Source organism: Podarcis liolepis, assembly GCF_965112155.1.
Source record: "Podarcis liolepis genome assembly, chromosome: 16".
NCBI lineage: Eukaryota > Metazoa > Chordata > Lepidosauria > Squamata > Lacertidae > Podarcis > Podarcis liolepis.
This window is the reverse complement of record NC_139567.1, coordinates 44,563,622-44,579,720: the sequence shown is the minus strand read 5'-3', so window position 1 is coordinate 44,579,720 and position 16,099 is coordinate 44,563,622. Positions and strand designations below refer to the sequence as shown.

General features: G+C 57.3%; 1 protein-coding gene and 1 long non-coding RNA gene across 2 annotated transcripts in view; both read left to right on the top strand.

The window, feature by feature from the left end:
• The window catches only part of RTN4RL1 (reticulon 4 receptor like 1), a 63,165-nt gene extending 49,789 nt beyond the window's left edge, over positions 1-13,376 (top strand). Inside the window, exon 2 of the mRNA XM_083480250.1 lies at positions 10,018-13,376. Coding sequence (XP_083336376.1) covers positions 10,018-11,360 — 1,343 coding nt within the window. The 3' untranslated portion in view covers positions 11,361-13,376. The remainder of the gene's footprint in view (positions 1-10,017) is intronic.
• LOC310695601 overlaps positions 1-16,099 on the top strand; it is a 154,678-nt gene that overhangs the window by 79,970 nt on the left and 58,609 nt on the right. The gene's annotated exons all lie outside the window — the stretch shown is intronic.

Here is a 16,099-nt window from a genome sequence, read left to right as displayed (position 1 = left end):
CCCGATGTCCCCGAGCGGAGCAAGGAGGGAGATGGTCTCCTGCGGAAGCGCCTCTCCTTGGTAACTTCATCCTTGAGATTGAAAGCATGCGGTTGGCGGGGCGGGGGGGGGGGGGGAGCTGGTGGCGAGGAAAGAAAGCCCTGGGAAGAAATCGCCCCAGCCAACTGACCCATTCCCCCCCCCCCCAGGAAGGCCAAGCGCCCGCCCGGAGTGGAGGCTAATCCGTCCACTGGCGTTCATTTGTCTGGGTCCAAGGAAGGGCCCCGAGGGGAGGTCCTGGGCCAGGCAAGAGGAAGCTTGAGTTTCAGCCTGCGCTATTGATTTCCCCCATTATTACAGTCTGGGATTTATGGCTGGCTTTAAAACGGCAATAAGTGGCAAGCTGAAGCGGGCGGGGGCGGGGGGAGCCTCAGGACGACCTTGGGAAGACGGCGCCCCCTCCCTGTCCTTCTCCCCGCACCAACTCTCCTTGCTTCCTCCCAGCGGGGTGGGGCGCAGGATGAGGCCCCCGCCCGCTCCAGATCCCTCGCCACTGGCAAGGGGGAGCTTTGGCATTCGGCAAGAGAGAGGGGCCCGTTCTTCACGCACCCAGAGTCCTGAGGCTGCATCTGTGGGGCGTCTGTGGCTGCCAACCAGAATGGCCCATTCTCCATCGGTGGAGGCAGGAAGGTCATGCTTGCCGGTTTTTCGTTTTGGGCATCTGGCTGGCCACTGTGAGAGCAGGATCCTGAGCTAGATGGGCCACTGGCCTGATCCTGCAGGCTCTTCTGAGGGTCTCATGTCTGGCTCCTGGTCCTGCTCAAAGCACTGCCTGCCTGGAGCTGGGCTGGTGTGGCATGTTGTTGTTGTTGTTGAGTCGTTTAGTCGTGTCCGACTCTTCGTGACCCCCTGGACCTGAGCATGCCTCCCACAGTTTGGTCAGACTCATGCTGGTAGCTTCGAGAACACTGTCCCACCATCTCGTCCTCTGTCGTCCCCTTCTCCTTGTGCCCTCCATCTTTCCCAACATCAGGGTCTTTTCCAGGGAGTCTTCTCTTCTCATGAGGTGGCCAAAGTCTTGGAGCCTCAGCTTCAGGATCTGTCCTTCCAGGGAGCACTCAGGGCTGATTTCCTTCAGAATGGAAAGGTTGGATCTTCTTGCAGTCCATGGGACTCTCAAGAGTCTCCTCCAGCACCAGAATTCAAAAGCATCCATTCTTCGACGATCAGCCTTCTTGATGGTCCAGCTCTCACTTCCATACATCACTACTGGGAAAACCATAGCTTTAACTATATGGGCCTTTGTCGGCAAGGTGATGTTTCTGCTTTTTAAGATGCTGACATATGTGGCATGGTGCTCCTGGAAAGGGGTGAAAGGGGGCCCCCCGCCCCTCCGACCCATTTTCCATACTGGGCAAGGTGGGGAGGGGGGAAAGGTGGTCCCTGCCCTCACAGGCAAACCCAGAAGAGCCTTTCTCCTGGAAAGGGAATCCCTGGATTCCAAGGCTATTCAGACTCAGTTGGGCAAAAGGGGGGTTCCCCCCCACCCCCATTAAATAGTCCTGATGTTTCCCCCGGGACAAACAAGGCAAGTAGGTTGGTGGCCCCAGAGCCCCCCCTTCTGCCTTTAAGGTCATAATTGCCATTAAAGCCACAGCTTGCCTAACCAAATTATGCAAAGACAAAATTATCTCCCGTGATTTTTATGTTCCAGAAACTGCCGGGGCGATTACTGGGGGATTGGAAGCAGCTGTCACTCTATCAGAAACTATAATTCCAAACAGCTGGGATCTGTCAGTTATTTATGACGCCGCTTTGCAAGGCGAGAGGGAAGGGGGGAGGGCGCATAGGCTCCACATTTTCAGGCCACACAGAGACCCCGGACTCTGGCAGGCAGATTGTCCTCCTTCCCCTATCAGGCAGCAGGAGCAGCTTGGGGCCAATGCAGAGATACCCCTACTTTGTTTTTGTTTAGTCGTGTCTGACTCTTTGTGACCCCCTGGACCAGAGCACGCCAGGCCCTCCTGTCTTCCACTGCCTCCCGCAGTTTGGTCAAACTCATGCTGGTAGCTTCGAGAACACTGTCCCACCATCTCGCCCTCTGTCGTCCCCTTCTCCTTGTGCCCTCCATCTTTCCCAACATCAGGGTCTTTTCCAGGGAGTCTTCTCTTCTCATGAGGGGGCCAAAGTCTTGGAGCCTCAGCTTCAGGATCTGTCCTTCCAGGGAGCACTCAGGGCTGATTTCCTTCAGAATGGAGAGGTTTGATCTTCTTGCCGTCCATGGGACTCTCAAGAGTCTCCTCCAGCACCAGAATTCAAAAGCATCAATTCTTAGGATCCCCCAAACAGAAGGCTGGCAGCATTAGGGAAACAGGTGAGTAAGAAGCAGGCAGAAAGCGGACAGAGGAGAGTTTCTCTCCTCTCATAACACTAGAAAAACGGGGAATCCAATGAAACTGCATGTGGGAAGATTCAGGAAAGACTAAAGGAAGGACTTGTTCACACGGGGCAGTGTTCATCTGTGGAACTCACACCTGCAGGAAGTTGTGATAGCCGCCAACCTAGATGGCTTTAAAAGACGTTGGGACAAATTCGTGGAGGAAGATAGGACTATCTGTGGCTGCTACCCATGAGGGCTCTGCTCTGCCGCCACCGCAGGAGGAGAGAATAATAATAATAATAATAATAATAATAATAATAATAATAATAATATATTATTTATACCCCGCCCATCAGGCTGGGTTTCCCCAGCCACTCTGGGCGGCTTCCAACAAAAGATTAAAAATACATTAAAACATTGGTCATTAAAAACTTCCCTAAACAGGGCTGCCTTCAGATGTCTTCTAAACATCAGATACCGTATTTTTTGCTCCATAAGACTCACTTTTTCCCTCCTAAAAAGTAAGGGGAAATGTGTGTGCATCTTATGGAGCGAATGCAGGCTGCGCAGCTATCCCAGAAGCCAGAACAGCAAGAGGGATTGCTGCTTTCACTGCGCAGCGATCCCGCTTGCTGTTCTGGCTTCTGAGATTCAGAATATTTTTTTTCTTGTTTTCCTCCTCCAAAAACTAGGTGCGTCTTGTGGTCTGGTGCGTCTTATAGAGCGAAAAATACGGTAGTTGTTTATTTCTTTGACATCTGATGGGAGGGCATTCCACAGGGCGGGCACCACCACCGAGAAGGCCCTCTGCCTGGTTCCCTGTAACCTCGCTTCTCGCAGGGAGGGAACCGCCAGAAGGCCCTCGACGCTGGACCTCAGCATCCGGGATGGACGATGGGGGTGGAGACGCTCCTTCTGGTCTTCGGGCCGAGGCTGTTTAGGGCCTTAAAGGTCAGCACCAACACTTTGAATTGTGCTCGGAAACGTACTGGGAGCCAATGTAGGTCTTTCAAGACCGGTGTTTTATGGTCTCGGTGGCCGCCCCCAGTCACCAGTCTAGCTGCCGCATTCTGGATTAGTTGTAGTTTCAGGGTCACCTTCAAAGGTAGCCCCACAGAGAGCGCATTGCAGTAGTCCAAGCGGGAGATAACCAGAGCATGCACCACTCCGGCGAGACAGTCTGCGGGCAGGGAGGGTCTAGTGCTCATGTCTTGCTTGCAGGTTTCCCAAAATGGGCACCTGGTTGGCCACTGTGAGAGCAGCCAGCTGGGCTGGATGAGCCCCTTTGGCCTGATCCAGCAGGCTCTTCTTCGGTTCTTCGCAAACCACCCATCCATCAGCTGAAATCTGTACAGATTTCACCTTGAGAGAACGTAAGAATTGCCCCGCATCTCGATCAGGGCCAAGTGCCCAGTCTGGTCCAGGCTCCCGCTCCCGCGGCTGCCCCAAAGGGAAGCCCACAAGCCGGCAGGGCCGGAGCGCAACACTCTCCCCTCCTGCGGATCCCAGGAACGGGTAGTCAGAGGCCTCCAGCTGAGCTCCAAGATTCCCTCCTGGGACTAAGGGGAGGTAGAAGGCTTCTTTCGTGGAAACGTGGGCTGCCAGCAGCTCTTAGAACCACTTGTACGAAAAACAGGATGTGTGTGTGACTTTGTGGTGATATATTCACAGAGAGACTGACTAATCAGGGACACTTATTTATTTATTTATTTATTTATTTATTTATTTATGATTGATTGATTGATTGATTGATTGATTGCATCTGCATCCCACCTTTCCCCCCAAGGAGCTCAAGGCGGTGTGTGTGGCTCTCCCCTTTCCCACAACAACCCTGTGAGGTTGGTTAGGCTGAGAGAGGCAGGGGCTGGCCCAATACCACAACCTGTGAGCTCCATGGCCGAGTGGGGATTAATTGACGGGAAGGGTTTCCCCAAAGCCAATTAAACCTGATTGATTAATTGAGTCGACACCGCAGGCTCCACTTACTCTGACTCCTCCTGCTAAGGAAAACAAGGGTGCCAATGGGGAGAGAGCGATGCTGAGCTTATGTCCCACCCAGGCAGGTCTGGGGAAGACCCCAGCCGTAGACCCTGCAGAGAGGTGGGGCGGGGGGGGGAGCATTGCTGCCAGCCAGTGCTGACAACACTGAGCTCAATGACGCCATGGCCTGGCTCAGCCTATTAAGGCAGCTTTTGGAGTCTGTCCTGGGGCAGAGAGGCCCACCTGGCTGACTGGAGGCTGCACTAGCCCCCCAGCTGCCCCATGGCTGCCTTTGCCACTCTCTCTCAACCCCCCTGTTGTGCTGGGGCTCTGCCCAGCCCCAAGTGGCCAGGAGCGGCAGACTCTCTGCTGAGCTGTAAACAAGGCAGAGGCGGTTGCTGCTGCTGCTGCTGCTGCCTGGCCTCTGCAGGGACAGCCCCATGGAGACCATCCCTAGAGCTGGGCCAGGTGCTTTGGAGGAGGGAGGGAGGAGCTGCATCTCCTGTGCCCAGCACCTCGCACGGGGAGAGCATAATCAGAAGAGGCTGCTGGATCAGGCCAAAGGGCCTCTGTCCAGTCCAGCCTCAACAGGAAGTCCACAAGCAGGACTTGAGGGCAACAGCATTCTCCCATTACCTGGCATCTGGAGGTAGACTGTTCCTGGGCATGGAGGTTCCGCTATCACAATAGGCCTGCTGCATCAGCCCAGTGGCCTGTCTAGTCCAGCGTCCTGTCCTCACAGTGGCCACCCAGGTGCCCACTGTGGTTTCCAGCAACTCAACTGGTATTCAGAACCAGTGGCTGCCCCTGTGAGGGGAAGGTAGCAGCAGCCCTGTGATGCGGGCCAAGCACCCCTATCTTCTCCCAAGGTGGGCTTCCCCCGTCCTCCTCAGGCGGCGCATGAGCTGGTTAAGGAGGAGGAGACCCCATTCCCTGCGCATGCATGCACAGATATGCACCCTACATCTGGGACGGCTGCTTTGGCCGATCTGCAGATCTCCCAGATGTGCCCTGAAAAGGACCCTTCTGCTTCTGCATCTGTTCCTCCCGGCCAGGCTGGCACCCCAGGAAGGAGGGAGAGAGAGGGAAGGAAGGAAGGGGGTCCTCCTCTCCCCCCCCCCACTGAACACGTCCCTCTAGTAGAGTCTCCTAACGAGGGGGAGTCCTAACGAGGCAGGCGGCGCTCTTGGCTGTCCAGAGCCGGAGATAAATTATTTCAAGCATCCATTAAGCAATGCCTAATTAGTGCCCAATTAGAAGAGTCACGTGGGGTGCAATTCGGACAGGCTTGGGAGGCAGACCTGAGTGAGGAGGGGAAGCCGGGGGGGGGAGAGGGAGAGCAGGGTACTGGGGGGAGGCACTGCTCTCCGGGGGCAGGAAAAAGGAGAGGGCATTTGTGCCTGGGGAGGAGGGGCAGCGGCAACACTGGCTCGAACCCCACAGAACCCAGAGACTGGCAGGGCAGCATGGCATCTCTAGAATCTGCAGCCCTGTGCATGTGTTCCTGGGAGGGAGGAGAGGCGGAGGAGAATCCAGCCCCTGCTTGGCATGCAGAAGGCCCCAGTGCCAATCCCCCCAGGCACCTCCCGTTTAAAAGGGTCAGGAGGCAGGTGAAAAGGCTCCCCTCCTCTGCCTGAGATTCTGGAGAAGTGATGGGGAGACAAAGACAGCTCTCTGCATCTTAAGGAAGGGCCCCAGCCCAGGAGCCGAGAACACGTGCTTCACATGCAGAAGGTCCCAGGCCCAAACCCCAGCAGCCTCCTGTTTCCCTCCTGAAAGCAGCCCCTTCATTCAGAACCACAAGTCCCGAGTCCTAGTTTACTTTTAAGGAAAGGGCCCTAAACCAGTGCCAGAACAGCTGCTTGGCATGCAGAATGTGTCCCAGGCCACAAGGGCAGCCTCCGCTGGCAGGTGATAGGCAAGGCCTCTTCTTCCTCTTTACTGGAGCCCCTGCCAGCCAGAGGAGACAAAACTGGCCTAGCTAAACAAGCGGTTTGAGGTGCTATGAGGCGGGCAAGGACCACTGCTCAGTTCCAAGAGCAGCTGCTTGGCATGCAGAAGGTCCCCTGGTTCAATTGCTGGCATCTCCCGGTCGGGCTGGGGAAGATGCTGCCAGTCAGCGCAGGCATTCCTGAGCCAGAGGGACTGCTGAGACAGTTTCGCTGGTTCAAGACCAATTCCACCCTGTGTCTCGGTCTCCTCCTCCTCTGCAGTTGCTTCTCTTAGGTGCCAGAGATTCTGCAGGGACAGAGGCTGCTGCTCATTGCCAGGATACCTGGTCCCCCAGAGTCCTCCTCCGATGGCCAACTCTCAATTACCACCAAGCGCAGAGAAACAAGTAACGAAGGAGGAGTTGGCGTCTCAAAGATCTCAGCTTGCTTACCTGCTTAAAAAAAAAAAAACATTTCAAGGTGGCAATCTTCTAGCCCTCATGGTGGCAGGGAAAACAAAAGTACAGGGAAGCCAGGAGGAGGAGGAGGAGGCTTGTTTCTGGCCACAGAAGAATAAATTATGTAAAATGATAAGCACATCAATGCGCATCGCGGCGGCCTACTTTGCATAACTTGCTCTGGATTTTCGGCTTCTCCTTGGCAGGGAATGTGGGTTTTTTAAAAGCGCGGCTTCGCTGTCTGTGCAGCCCTGGGCTGGGGGGGGGGGAGGCAGAGGCGGAGGGAACCGCGCAGGGATCCTGGGTGCAGAAGGAAGACACACACACACACCCCCAGCCGGAGGAGAGGAAGAGGCCTGTGTCTTGGGGGGGGGCAGGCGAGGCGGTGTGCGCGCCTGACTTGCCTCTCCAAGATTGCGTTTCAGATCCACGCAGAGCAGGCCTGAAGGGCTGGGAGGAGGCGCTCTCACACCACCAAGTGAATCGCTTTCCGTGCCTGCTTGCACCAGAGCCGGGAAGGCTTGATGCGGAAGGACAAGCCGCCTGCTTGCCTCTGCTCTTTGGGCTCCAGGCGGAACTGGGGCGGTGGAAAAGGAGGGCCTGCCCTCCGCCCCGAGAGGGAAACTGAGGCCTGGGACGGGCACTAGCTCCCTGGAGAACAGGAAGAGGCTGGCATGCTTTGCAAGGGTGCTGTTGGCCACTGCAAGCATGCCTCTTCCTGAAAGACTGTTCAGTGTAGTGGTTAGTGTCGGATGAGGGCCTGCCTCTCAGCCTGACCTACCTCTCAGGGTTGTTGCGGGATTGAATGAGGAGGGGGAGAACCCCTCTTGTGCTTTCGGTAAGAAGAGGCTGCTGGATCAGGCCCATGGCCCATCGGGTCCCGGCTCCTCTTCTCACAGTGGCCAACCAGATTATGAGAAACCCACCATCAGGATTCGAACTCTCCCCTCGTGTGGCCACGGGCATTCAGAAGGGCCGCTGCCTCATGACTTCTGCAGGCAGGGTGGAGTCATCTCCTCCACAAATGTGTCCAATATCCTTTGGGTTGATTACAAGCTACAAGAATTTGTTGAAATGGTGCAGTTAACAAATACCCTGAGAGGCAATTCAAAACAAAAAATTATGGAAAAGTGGGATAGATATAAAACATATGTTCAAAAATACAGCAAAGGTTCGCTATCTATGCTAGCATTTGATTGACGTTGGAGTGAGACTGAGTTGAGAAATAAGACTAAGAGCACATATTGATATAGGAATGTATTAGATAATATGTAAAGAAATATACAATAGTAAGAGTGCATTCATTTGTAAAAAAAGGAATATACAACGGGAAAGACAGGAAGTCTAGTGTGTTGGTGTGTATATGATTTAGGGGGGGGGGTTGTTTTTGTTTTTTCTCTTCTTTCTTTTTTGTTTCATTTTCTTTCTAGGTATACAAAATTTGTATATAATTTTTGTATACGTGTTGGAAATTACAGTATATTATAGTAAGCCCTGTAATGTAATATGACAACGTTTACCGATGTAACGTAAGAATGTCAACAAATAAATAAAATGCAAATTCAAAAAGATAAAAATAAAAAAAGACATTTCGGTTGGTGGGCATCCCTGCCTGCTGTGGGATGGAGTTCCACAGTTTAACTCTGTGCTGAGAGTTACGGAAAAACCCAGGGCATCCCACCCCACCCACCCCCCCACCCCTCTCTCTCCCTCTCTCTCTCTCTCTCTCTCTCTCTCACACACACACACAGACTTTTCAACCTCTCAGGGACTCCCCTCAGCAGCAGCCCCAGAAAGTTTTCTGGGAGGCTTCACCTGGCTGTCATATATATATATATATATATATATATATATATATATATGCACACCACAAAATTTAAAAAACCCAAATGGCAATTAGGAGTGCACTGGAGCATCTTGAGCAGTCGGATGCTATGGCAACCCTGGTGCCACTTGGCAAAGGGCAGGGCATTAATATTTCAGAGCATAAATAATGAATGGCGGCAGGAGGGGGGCTGCTCTGGCCTTGATCCCGTTTCTCCGGCAATATTCGGGAATGCAATGCCCAAGAGGCCACTTGGAAAGAGGAGCTGTGGCTCGTGGGCACCCGTGGCAGGAGCCGGGGGAGCCTGTCAGGCTGCTGGGGGGCTGGGCAGGCTGGCCACGGGGCAGAGGGGGCCACAGAAGTGGGGCTGGGCACGAAGCCAGGCTAGCGGGGGTGCTTCTTGCGGGGTGCCAGCCCTGCCACTCAGCCCAGTCCTGTAAATTAACACCAGAACTTCCCTCCAGGATCAGGCCCGTGGCCCATCTAGTCGGGCATCCTGTTCTCACAGGGGCCAACCAAATACCCCAAAGCAGGATTTGACCCTGAGAGCAAGTCTTGGCCCTGCTGGGGTTTCCCGCAACTGGAATTCAGAAGCACAGTTGCCTCTGACCCTGGAGAAAGACCACAGCTATCGTGGCTGGGAGCCCCCCACAAAGACTTCTCCTCCACCCTGAATTTGTCTGGTCCTCTTTTGAAGCCATCTCTATTGGTGACCATCCCTGCCTCCTGTGGGAGGGAGTTCCACAGGTACACTGCGTGAAGGAGGACTTCCTTCCACGGGTCCCGAGTCTTCCGACATTCAGCTTCACTGCATGTCCGCAAGTTCCAGTGGTGTGAATGAACCGCCCAAAACTGCCATTTACCCCTTGCAGATCTACAGCTCCCAGCACCCATAACAAACTGCAGTTCCTAGGATTGCGGGGGGGGGGGGAGAGCCATGTGCTTTCAATTGTATTGTTTGCATGCAGACAGAAGAGTTTCACAGGGCTGCAGGCTTAGTAAAGCAAACACAGACAGAGAAAGGCCTGCCTTGCCAAAACCTTGGCCCACTTAGTATTGTCCACACTGACTGCCAGCAGCTTTCCAGATTTTCAGGCACACGTTTGCCTCTCCCAGCACCCCCACTCCCCGGAGATGCTGTTAGGGGGTTGAATCTGGGACCTTCTGCATGCCAAGCAGGGGCTCTGGCCCTTTGTAGTTCAGTGGGGCTCAGCCCATGGCCAGCGCTGACCGTAGAGGTTCTCCTTCTCTGCCTGGATATGCACTGCAAGCAGGTTGGGCCCTGGAAGACGGTGGACTCTCCTTCCTTGGTGGTTGGGTGGCCCTCTGTCATGGATGCTGAGATTCCTGCATTGCAGGGGGTTGGGCTAGATGACCCTTAGGTTCCCTCCCGACTGCAGTTCTGTGTCTCTGATTGCAAAGTCCACCCTCTTGATGTCTCTCCTCCTCTCTCTCCTCTTGCAGGGAGCTGCCTGGAGCTCAGCCTGCTGCTTCTGCTGGCTCTGGAGCTCCCCTCTTCGGGCGGCTGCCCCACGGACTGCGTCTGCTACCCGTCCCCCATGACCGTCAGCTGCCAGTCCCACAACTTCCTCGCCATCCCGGAGGGCATCCCCGAGGACAGTGAGAGGGTCTTCCTGCAGAACAACCAGATCTCCCTGCTGCTGCGCGGCCACTTCAGCCCCTCGCTGGTCACCCTCTGGCTCTACTCCAACAACGTCACCTTCGTGGACCCCAACGCCTTCCGCGGCTTCTCCCACCTGGAGGAGCTGGACCTGGGAGACAACCCCAACCTGCAGGAGCTGTCGGCCAAGACCTTCCAGGGCCTCATCCGCCTGCACGCCCTGCACCTCTACAAGTGCGGCCTCAGCTCCCTGCCCAGCGGCATCTTCTCCGGCCTCCACAACCTGCAGTACCTCTACCTGCAGGACAACCGGCTGGGCTACCTGCACGATGACCTCTTCGTCGACCTCGTCAACCTCAGCCACCTCTTCCTGCACGGCAACCGGCTCTGGAGCCTCCACCAGAACACCTTCCGGGGGCTGGTCAACCTGGACCGGCTCCTCCTCCACCAGAACCAGCTGCAGAGCATCCACCGGGGAGCCTTCCACGACCTGCGGCGACTCACCTTGCTCTTCCTCTTCAACAACAGCCTCTCCGAGCTGCCGGGTGAGGCCCTGGCCCACCTGGAGGCCTTGGAGTACCTGCGCCTCAACAGCAACCCCTGGCACTGCGGCTGCCGGGCCCAGTCGCTCTGGGAGTGGCTGCGCCGCTTCCGGGGCTCCAGCTCCAGCGCCGTCTGCGAATTCCCGGAAAAGCTGCGCGGCCTGGACTTGAAGGAGCTGACGGCAGACAGTTTCCGGGGCTGCGCGGCCTCCGAGTCGCTGCACCACCAGGTGAACGGGGTGCGCTTCCCGCCCTCGGCCGACAGGGCGCCCCCCGGAGACCACCCGCCGCTCCACTCCTCCACGGAGAAGGGCAAAGGGCGGCCAGGGGAGCAGGGCCCGGGGCAGCAGCAGCGCCCCGGCTACCGGAAGCCTGGCAAGAACTGCACCAAGAGCCGTAACCGCACCACCAAGCCGGCCGGGCCCTGGAAGGAGAGCGAGGGGGCGGACTACGAGCACAAGTCCCCCGGCCTGGGCCTGCTGCCCAAGCCGAAGGGCAAGTGCCATCGGACATCTCTGCAGCCCCCCAGCGGGGTCCAGCAGGCAGCAGGGGGCGGGGTGCGCGGGGCCGGGGCCAGGGCTGCAGGGGCCCTGCAGGCCACCCTGTTGGCTGGGGTGCTGGCCTTGGCGGTGATCGTCCGCTGACCGCGGAGGAGCCACGCTGAGCCGCCAATGGTCTCCGGAGCCCCAGCGCTGTGACTCCTCCTCCCCCTTTTTTCTGCCTGGGGGTTTGGCAGCAGCAAGGTAGGCCCCCTCCTGGGCCTTCTCCAAGGCCCCCCGCCCATGGCCGGCAAGGGGGGATTGTAGGCGTGGACCGTGCAGGGCGGGCGGGCGAGCGGGCAGGCAGGCACTTCCTTCGCGCCTGCAGGATGGAATTACAAGCAATATCCCACACGCTCGCCACCAATGGCCCCGACAGAGCACCCACGGAAAGGAATTCCCCGCCCCCGCCCCCGCCCTCCTCTCCTGAACCCAGGGCCCGGGAGCGAATCCTCGGTTAGCAACTACTGGACAACTGCTTTGCTCCCTGAGAAATCCTGCTGAATTGAGAGAAAGAGGGAGCCGCATATACCCCACCCTGCCAGGATTACAAAAAAAGGAGTCGCCACCGCCGCCGCCCCTGTCAGGACTGCACCAACTAAGCCGATGTGATCCCTGCATTGCAATGGGTCGGACTAGATGACCCTTGGTATCCCTTCCAACTCTGCAGTTCTGTGATTCTGGAACAGAGGGCTAGCCTGGGCCATGGGGCACCCCACCCCATCCTGCCTGCGAGGCCCCCTTTCCGCTCCCCTTCTGCTCCCGGCCAAAGCAGGCAGGGAGCTTCTTGGAGGACAGATATCCAAGTTGCTGGATGGCTCAGGATCCTTCCCCGCCTGGGCAGGGCTGGGCAGCCAACAACAAGACCAAAGGAAAGGCCAGCCAGCAGCCGAGAGGTGGGAACTCTGAACAAACTTTCCAAGCAAAGGTGCAATTCTCTTCCCCGCCCTTTTCTTTTTTGTAATGTCTGTGTTCACATATAAAATTTAAAAAAAACCCAATGCACAAGTTTTCCCTCGGCCTTCAAGCTCCCTGGAGATTCATGTCCCATGACGATGCTTATAAACTGAATTGAGGAGACTGCGCACAGGAGAGAAGGAACTGGACCGATCCCACCCCGACCTGTGGAACTGAGGACTGTGGATGGGTCTGCAGGCAGGAGGGCTTTGGGTGGGCAGCTGGGTGAGGCACCTCCCCGGAGTGGACAAGGCTTGGGGGGAGAGGGGTGGGGGGAGAGTTGGGGTGAGGGCAAGGGGGGCCCACCAGGGACCAATTTACGTAGAAACATAGCACACCAGGAATTGTAGTTTTGTGGATCTGTATGCAATATGAAAGGGAGAGAGTGAGAGAGAGAGAGATGGGAGCCAGGAACATCCCCACTGCTTGCAAGGGAAATGCTCCAATTGCCAGGGAGGGAGGGGGTCTAGTTTTGGGTGGGTGTGTCCAGAATCAGTCAGTATAGCCCACACCCCAGGAGCTGGGGAGAGGGCGAGGAGGAGGAGGAGGAGGAGGAGGAGGAGGACTGCAACATGTCCTCAACAGTGTTAGCCCCAGGTCCAAGGGTCTTGCTGGCATCCTTGGAGAGGACCCTCCTGGCAGCTCTTAGGGAGGGGGCCGGGATCTGGGGCCGGGAGGCAAGGCAGGGAACAAACACCACGTTTGGGACCATTTGCCCTGGGCTTTTTTTAAAGAGTAAAATGAAAACAGCCATTTTTTTAGGGGATAAGGCAAGGTCAGGGGATGGCCAAGCAGTGCTTGAGCGACAGAGAGGTCGGAGGGGGGGTGGGGTGGGGGTCCTGCCTCTTAACCCTTTTGGCTGCCACCCTCTCTCTCCCTCCCTCCCTCCCTGGCTCCTGTTCTTAGCAGCCTAGCAGGGAGGGCACCCAGGCCTTGTTGGGGAGGGTGCCCAGGGAGGCGGGTGGGAGCTGGTGGGAGTTGATTTGTGCCCTTTCCCCTTTCCAGCTGTGACCCCACCGTGCACGGGGCCCACAGGGGTCCCCCTCCCCGAGCCCCCGGCCAGGATCGTGGCCACGTTCTGTTGTTCCAAGTTGGGCCACTACCAGGGAGGCCCCGCCCTGGCTGTGCAGGGAGGGGGGAATAAAGGAAACCGTCTGAAAACCAGCTGCTGTGGCCTCTTCCTCTCACTCTTTCCTTCCCCAGGAGTTGCACATGCTCTCTAGCATGTACATCATGAGCTGTGTCAGGCAAGGATGCGCCGAATCACCAGCCCTGCCTCCCCAGCAAGGAGGAGATGTTCCCACAATGGCCAGGCTTCTCAGGAGAAGGGGCTGAGCCCCCTGGAAGAACCAGTTTCGGGTTTTTCAAAGTCCAGGAGCATAGGAAGGTGCCTCATGAGAGTCAGACCATTGGTCCTGCTTGCTCACTGCTCTCAGTGGAAGAGAGCTTCTGCCCCCTGCAGGGTTTGATCCGCGGGTTAGCGGGCAGGGAGTGGGGGCAGGGGACACCAGGGCAGCGAGAGGCCACATAACGTAAATTCAAGCAGAAAGGCAGCCACATAGCCTTACATGCTGGCTCATCAGCCCACAAACAGCCACAGAAGACAATGCAGAGGTTTGCCATTAAATAAAGCTGGAAGGTACCCAAAGGCCTACCCCTCCCCACAGAAGGACCCCCCCCCCCACTGACCAGGGCTCCCATGTATGGAAAGATACATTTGGACACGGGAAGCTGCCACAGGCACAGGCCGTTGATCCACTTAGGCCAGTGCTGCCTGCACTGACTGGCAACAGCTCTCTGGGGCTGTTTCAGGCAGGGAGTCTGCCAGCCCCGCCTGGGAGGTCAAGAGATGGGGCTGTCTCCATGCAACAGTCCCAACTCTGCCGCTGAGCCCAGGCCCAAGCTAGGCCTTGGACGAGAAAAACCATTGGTCCAGCTAGCTCAGGGCTGACTGGCAGCAGCTCCCCAAAGTTTCAGAGAACACGCGTCTCCCTAGAGGATTGTGCCTGGGAACTTCTGTGTTCAGCCATGGGGCATTCACCTTAGACAGTTTAGGACTGGAGAGAGAACACACCCATGTCAGGGGCTATGAATGGTGTCAGATAACGGGAGCCCCTATGTGCAAGGCCGACCGGCCAGGTATTGAGGACAAGGGGCGGGCAAGGGCCTCTGCCCGCTGTTGAGAGCAGAATGGGATGGTGGGTTTCACAGCCCCCACTGGACCTGGGGGGGGGCACATGCCATGGGTAGGAGGAGCCAGAAGGAAAGTGGGCAGTTCAGTAGATGCAAACCCCACCCTCCACGCTGGCAAGCGAAAGGCAAGGTCAGAGTCTGGGGGTCCTCTCCTTCCAGCCAGGCAAACGCTCAGGAGGGTGTGCAGCAGGGCGAGTGAGGGGGTGTGGCCTGGGAGAATCACGAGGGCCACATGCGGCCACAGTGCCTTAAATACCCCCCTTTTGGACCAGAGGGCCTTCGTGGACCTCAGATCCAGTTCTAACATTATCGTGGCCTAACTGGGAACTGTGGAGGGGGGGGCATTTGCCCTCTAACAGAGTAAACCCCTTTGGGGTCAGCCCTGCTGAGGCCCTTCTTCTCCACCTGCAACCTCCAGCCCCCTCCCCAACACCATTGGCTCTGCCTTCTGTGGAGCATCACCTGCTGCCTCCGGTGGGAAGAAGGGAGAGTTTTGCGGCTCCTTAAGAGATTGAGAGGCAATAGCAAGAGAGATAAGAGGATTCTCCTCTTCACACGAGGGTCCAAAACATCATAAGGTAAGGAGAGCCTGCTGGATCAGGCCAGTGGCCCATTAGTCCAGCATCCTGTTCTCACAGCGGTCAGCCAGATCCCCGTGGAAAACTAGCAGGCAGGATTCGAGCCCAGGATCCATTTCCCTCACTGTGGTCTCCAGCAACTGGCCTTCAGAAGCATGGCTGCGTCCGGCAGTGGAGGAAAGCGCACAGCCACTGCGGCGAGGAGCCATGGATAGCCCTCTGCTCCACGAATTTGGCTAATCCTCTTTTACAGCCTTCTAGGTTAGTGACCATCGCTACCTCCTGTGGGAGGGAGTTCCATAGATTAACTCCGCGCAGCTTGAGGAAGCCCTTCCTTTCAGGTGACCTGAATCTGAGGGCGAATCCTGCGCTGCCCAGTCTCCATAGCTAAGGGAGGCGTCCGAAGAAACTGCCCTTCCGCATCTACCGGCCCGGCCACTCTTCCATGCTCCCCGCCCTCGGTTTTCAACCTGTTTCCCTAAAAGCCTTTGATTCCCTGCCGATGCCGCCCCTCTCCCCACCCCAGTTTGCAAGGGGGTCTTCTGTGGGTGCGCCGAGGTGCGTCCCCGAGCCCCCCCTCCTGCCCTCTTTCCCGGCGTCTCGGAGGCTCCCCTCCTCCTGACTTCCAGGCGAACCCTCGGCAGCTTCACCTCTACAGAAAGGGGAGTCGCTTTCTAGGCCAGGCCGTGGGGGGGGGGGTTGCTCGCGAAGCCGCCTTAGCTGCGGAGAGGAAGCCTCGCGCAGGCCGGGCCCCTCCCTAGGAAGCCCCCAAAGCAGCGCCCAGCCGAGCGAGGGCGACCCCCGGGGCCGGGAGGAGGCGCCGCCCGTCCTGTGGACACGTCTTTCCCCAAAGGCTTTGCAGCCGGCGAGGCGGGCTGCCCTGGAGGGGCCACGCGGAGGGGCGCGGATCGCGGCTGCGGGAGAGGATCGTGAGGAGGGGGCGCAGGCTGCCGGGCCCCTGGGGGGGGGGAGAGGGAGAGGGACGCCGGCCGCTCTTCCCGCCCGGCCCCGCGCTGGGAAGCGGCTCTGATGCAGAGCCAAGCCGAGCGAGGCTCTCCCGGCTGCGCCGACGCCCCAGCACATTTCTAACACCCTCCCAACGCCCAAGAACCCATA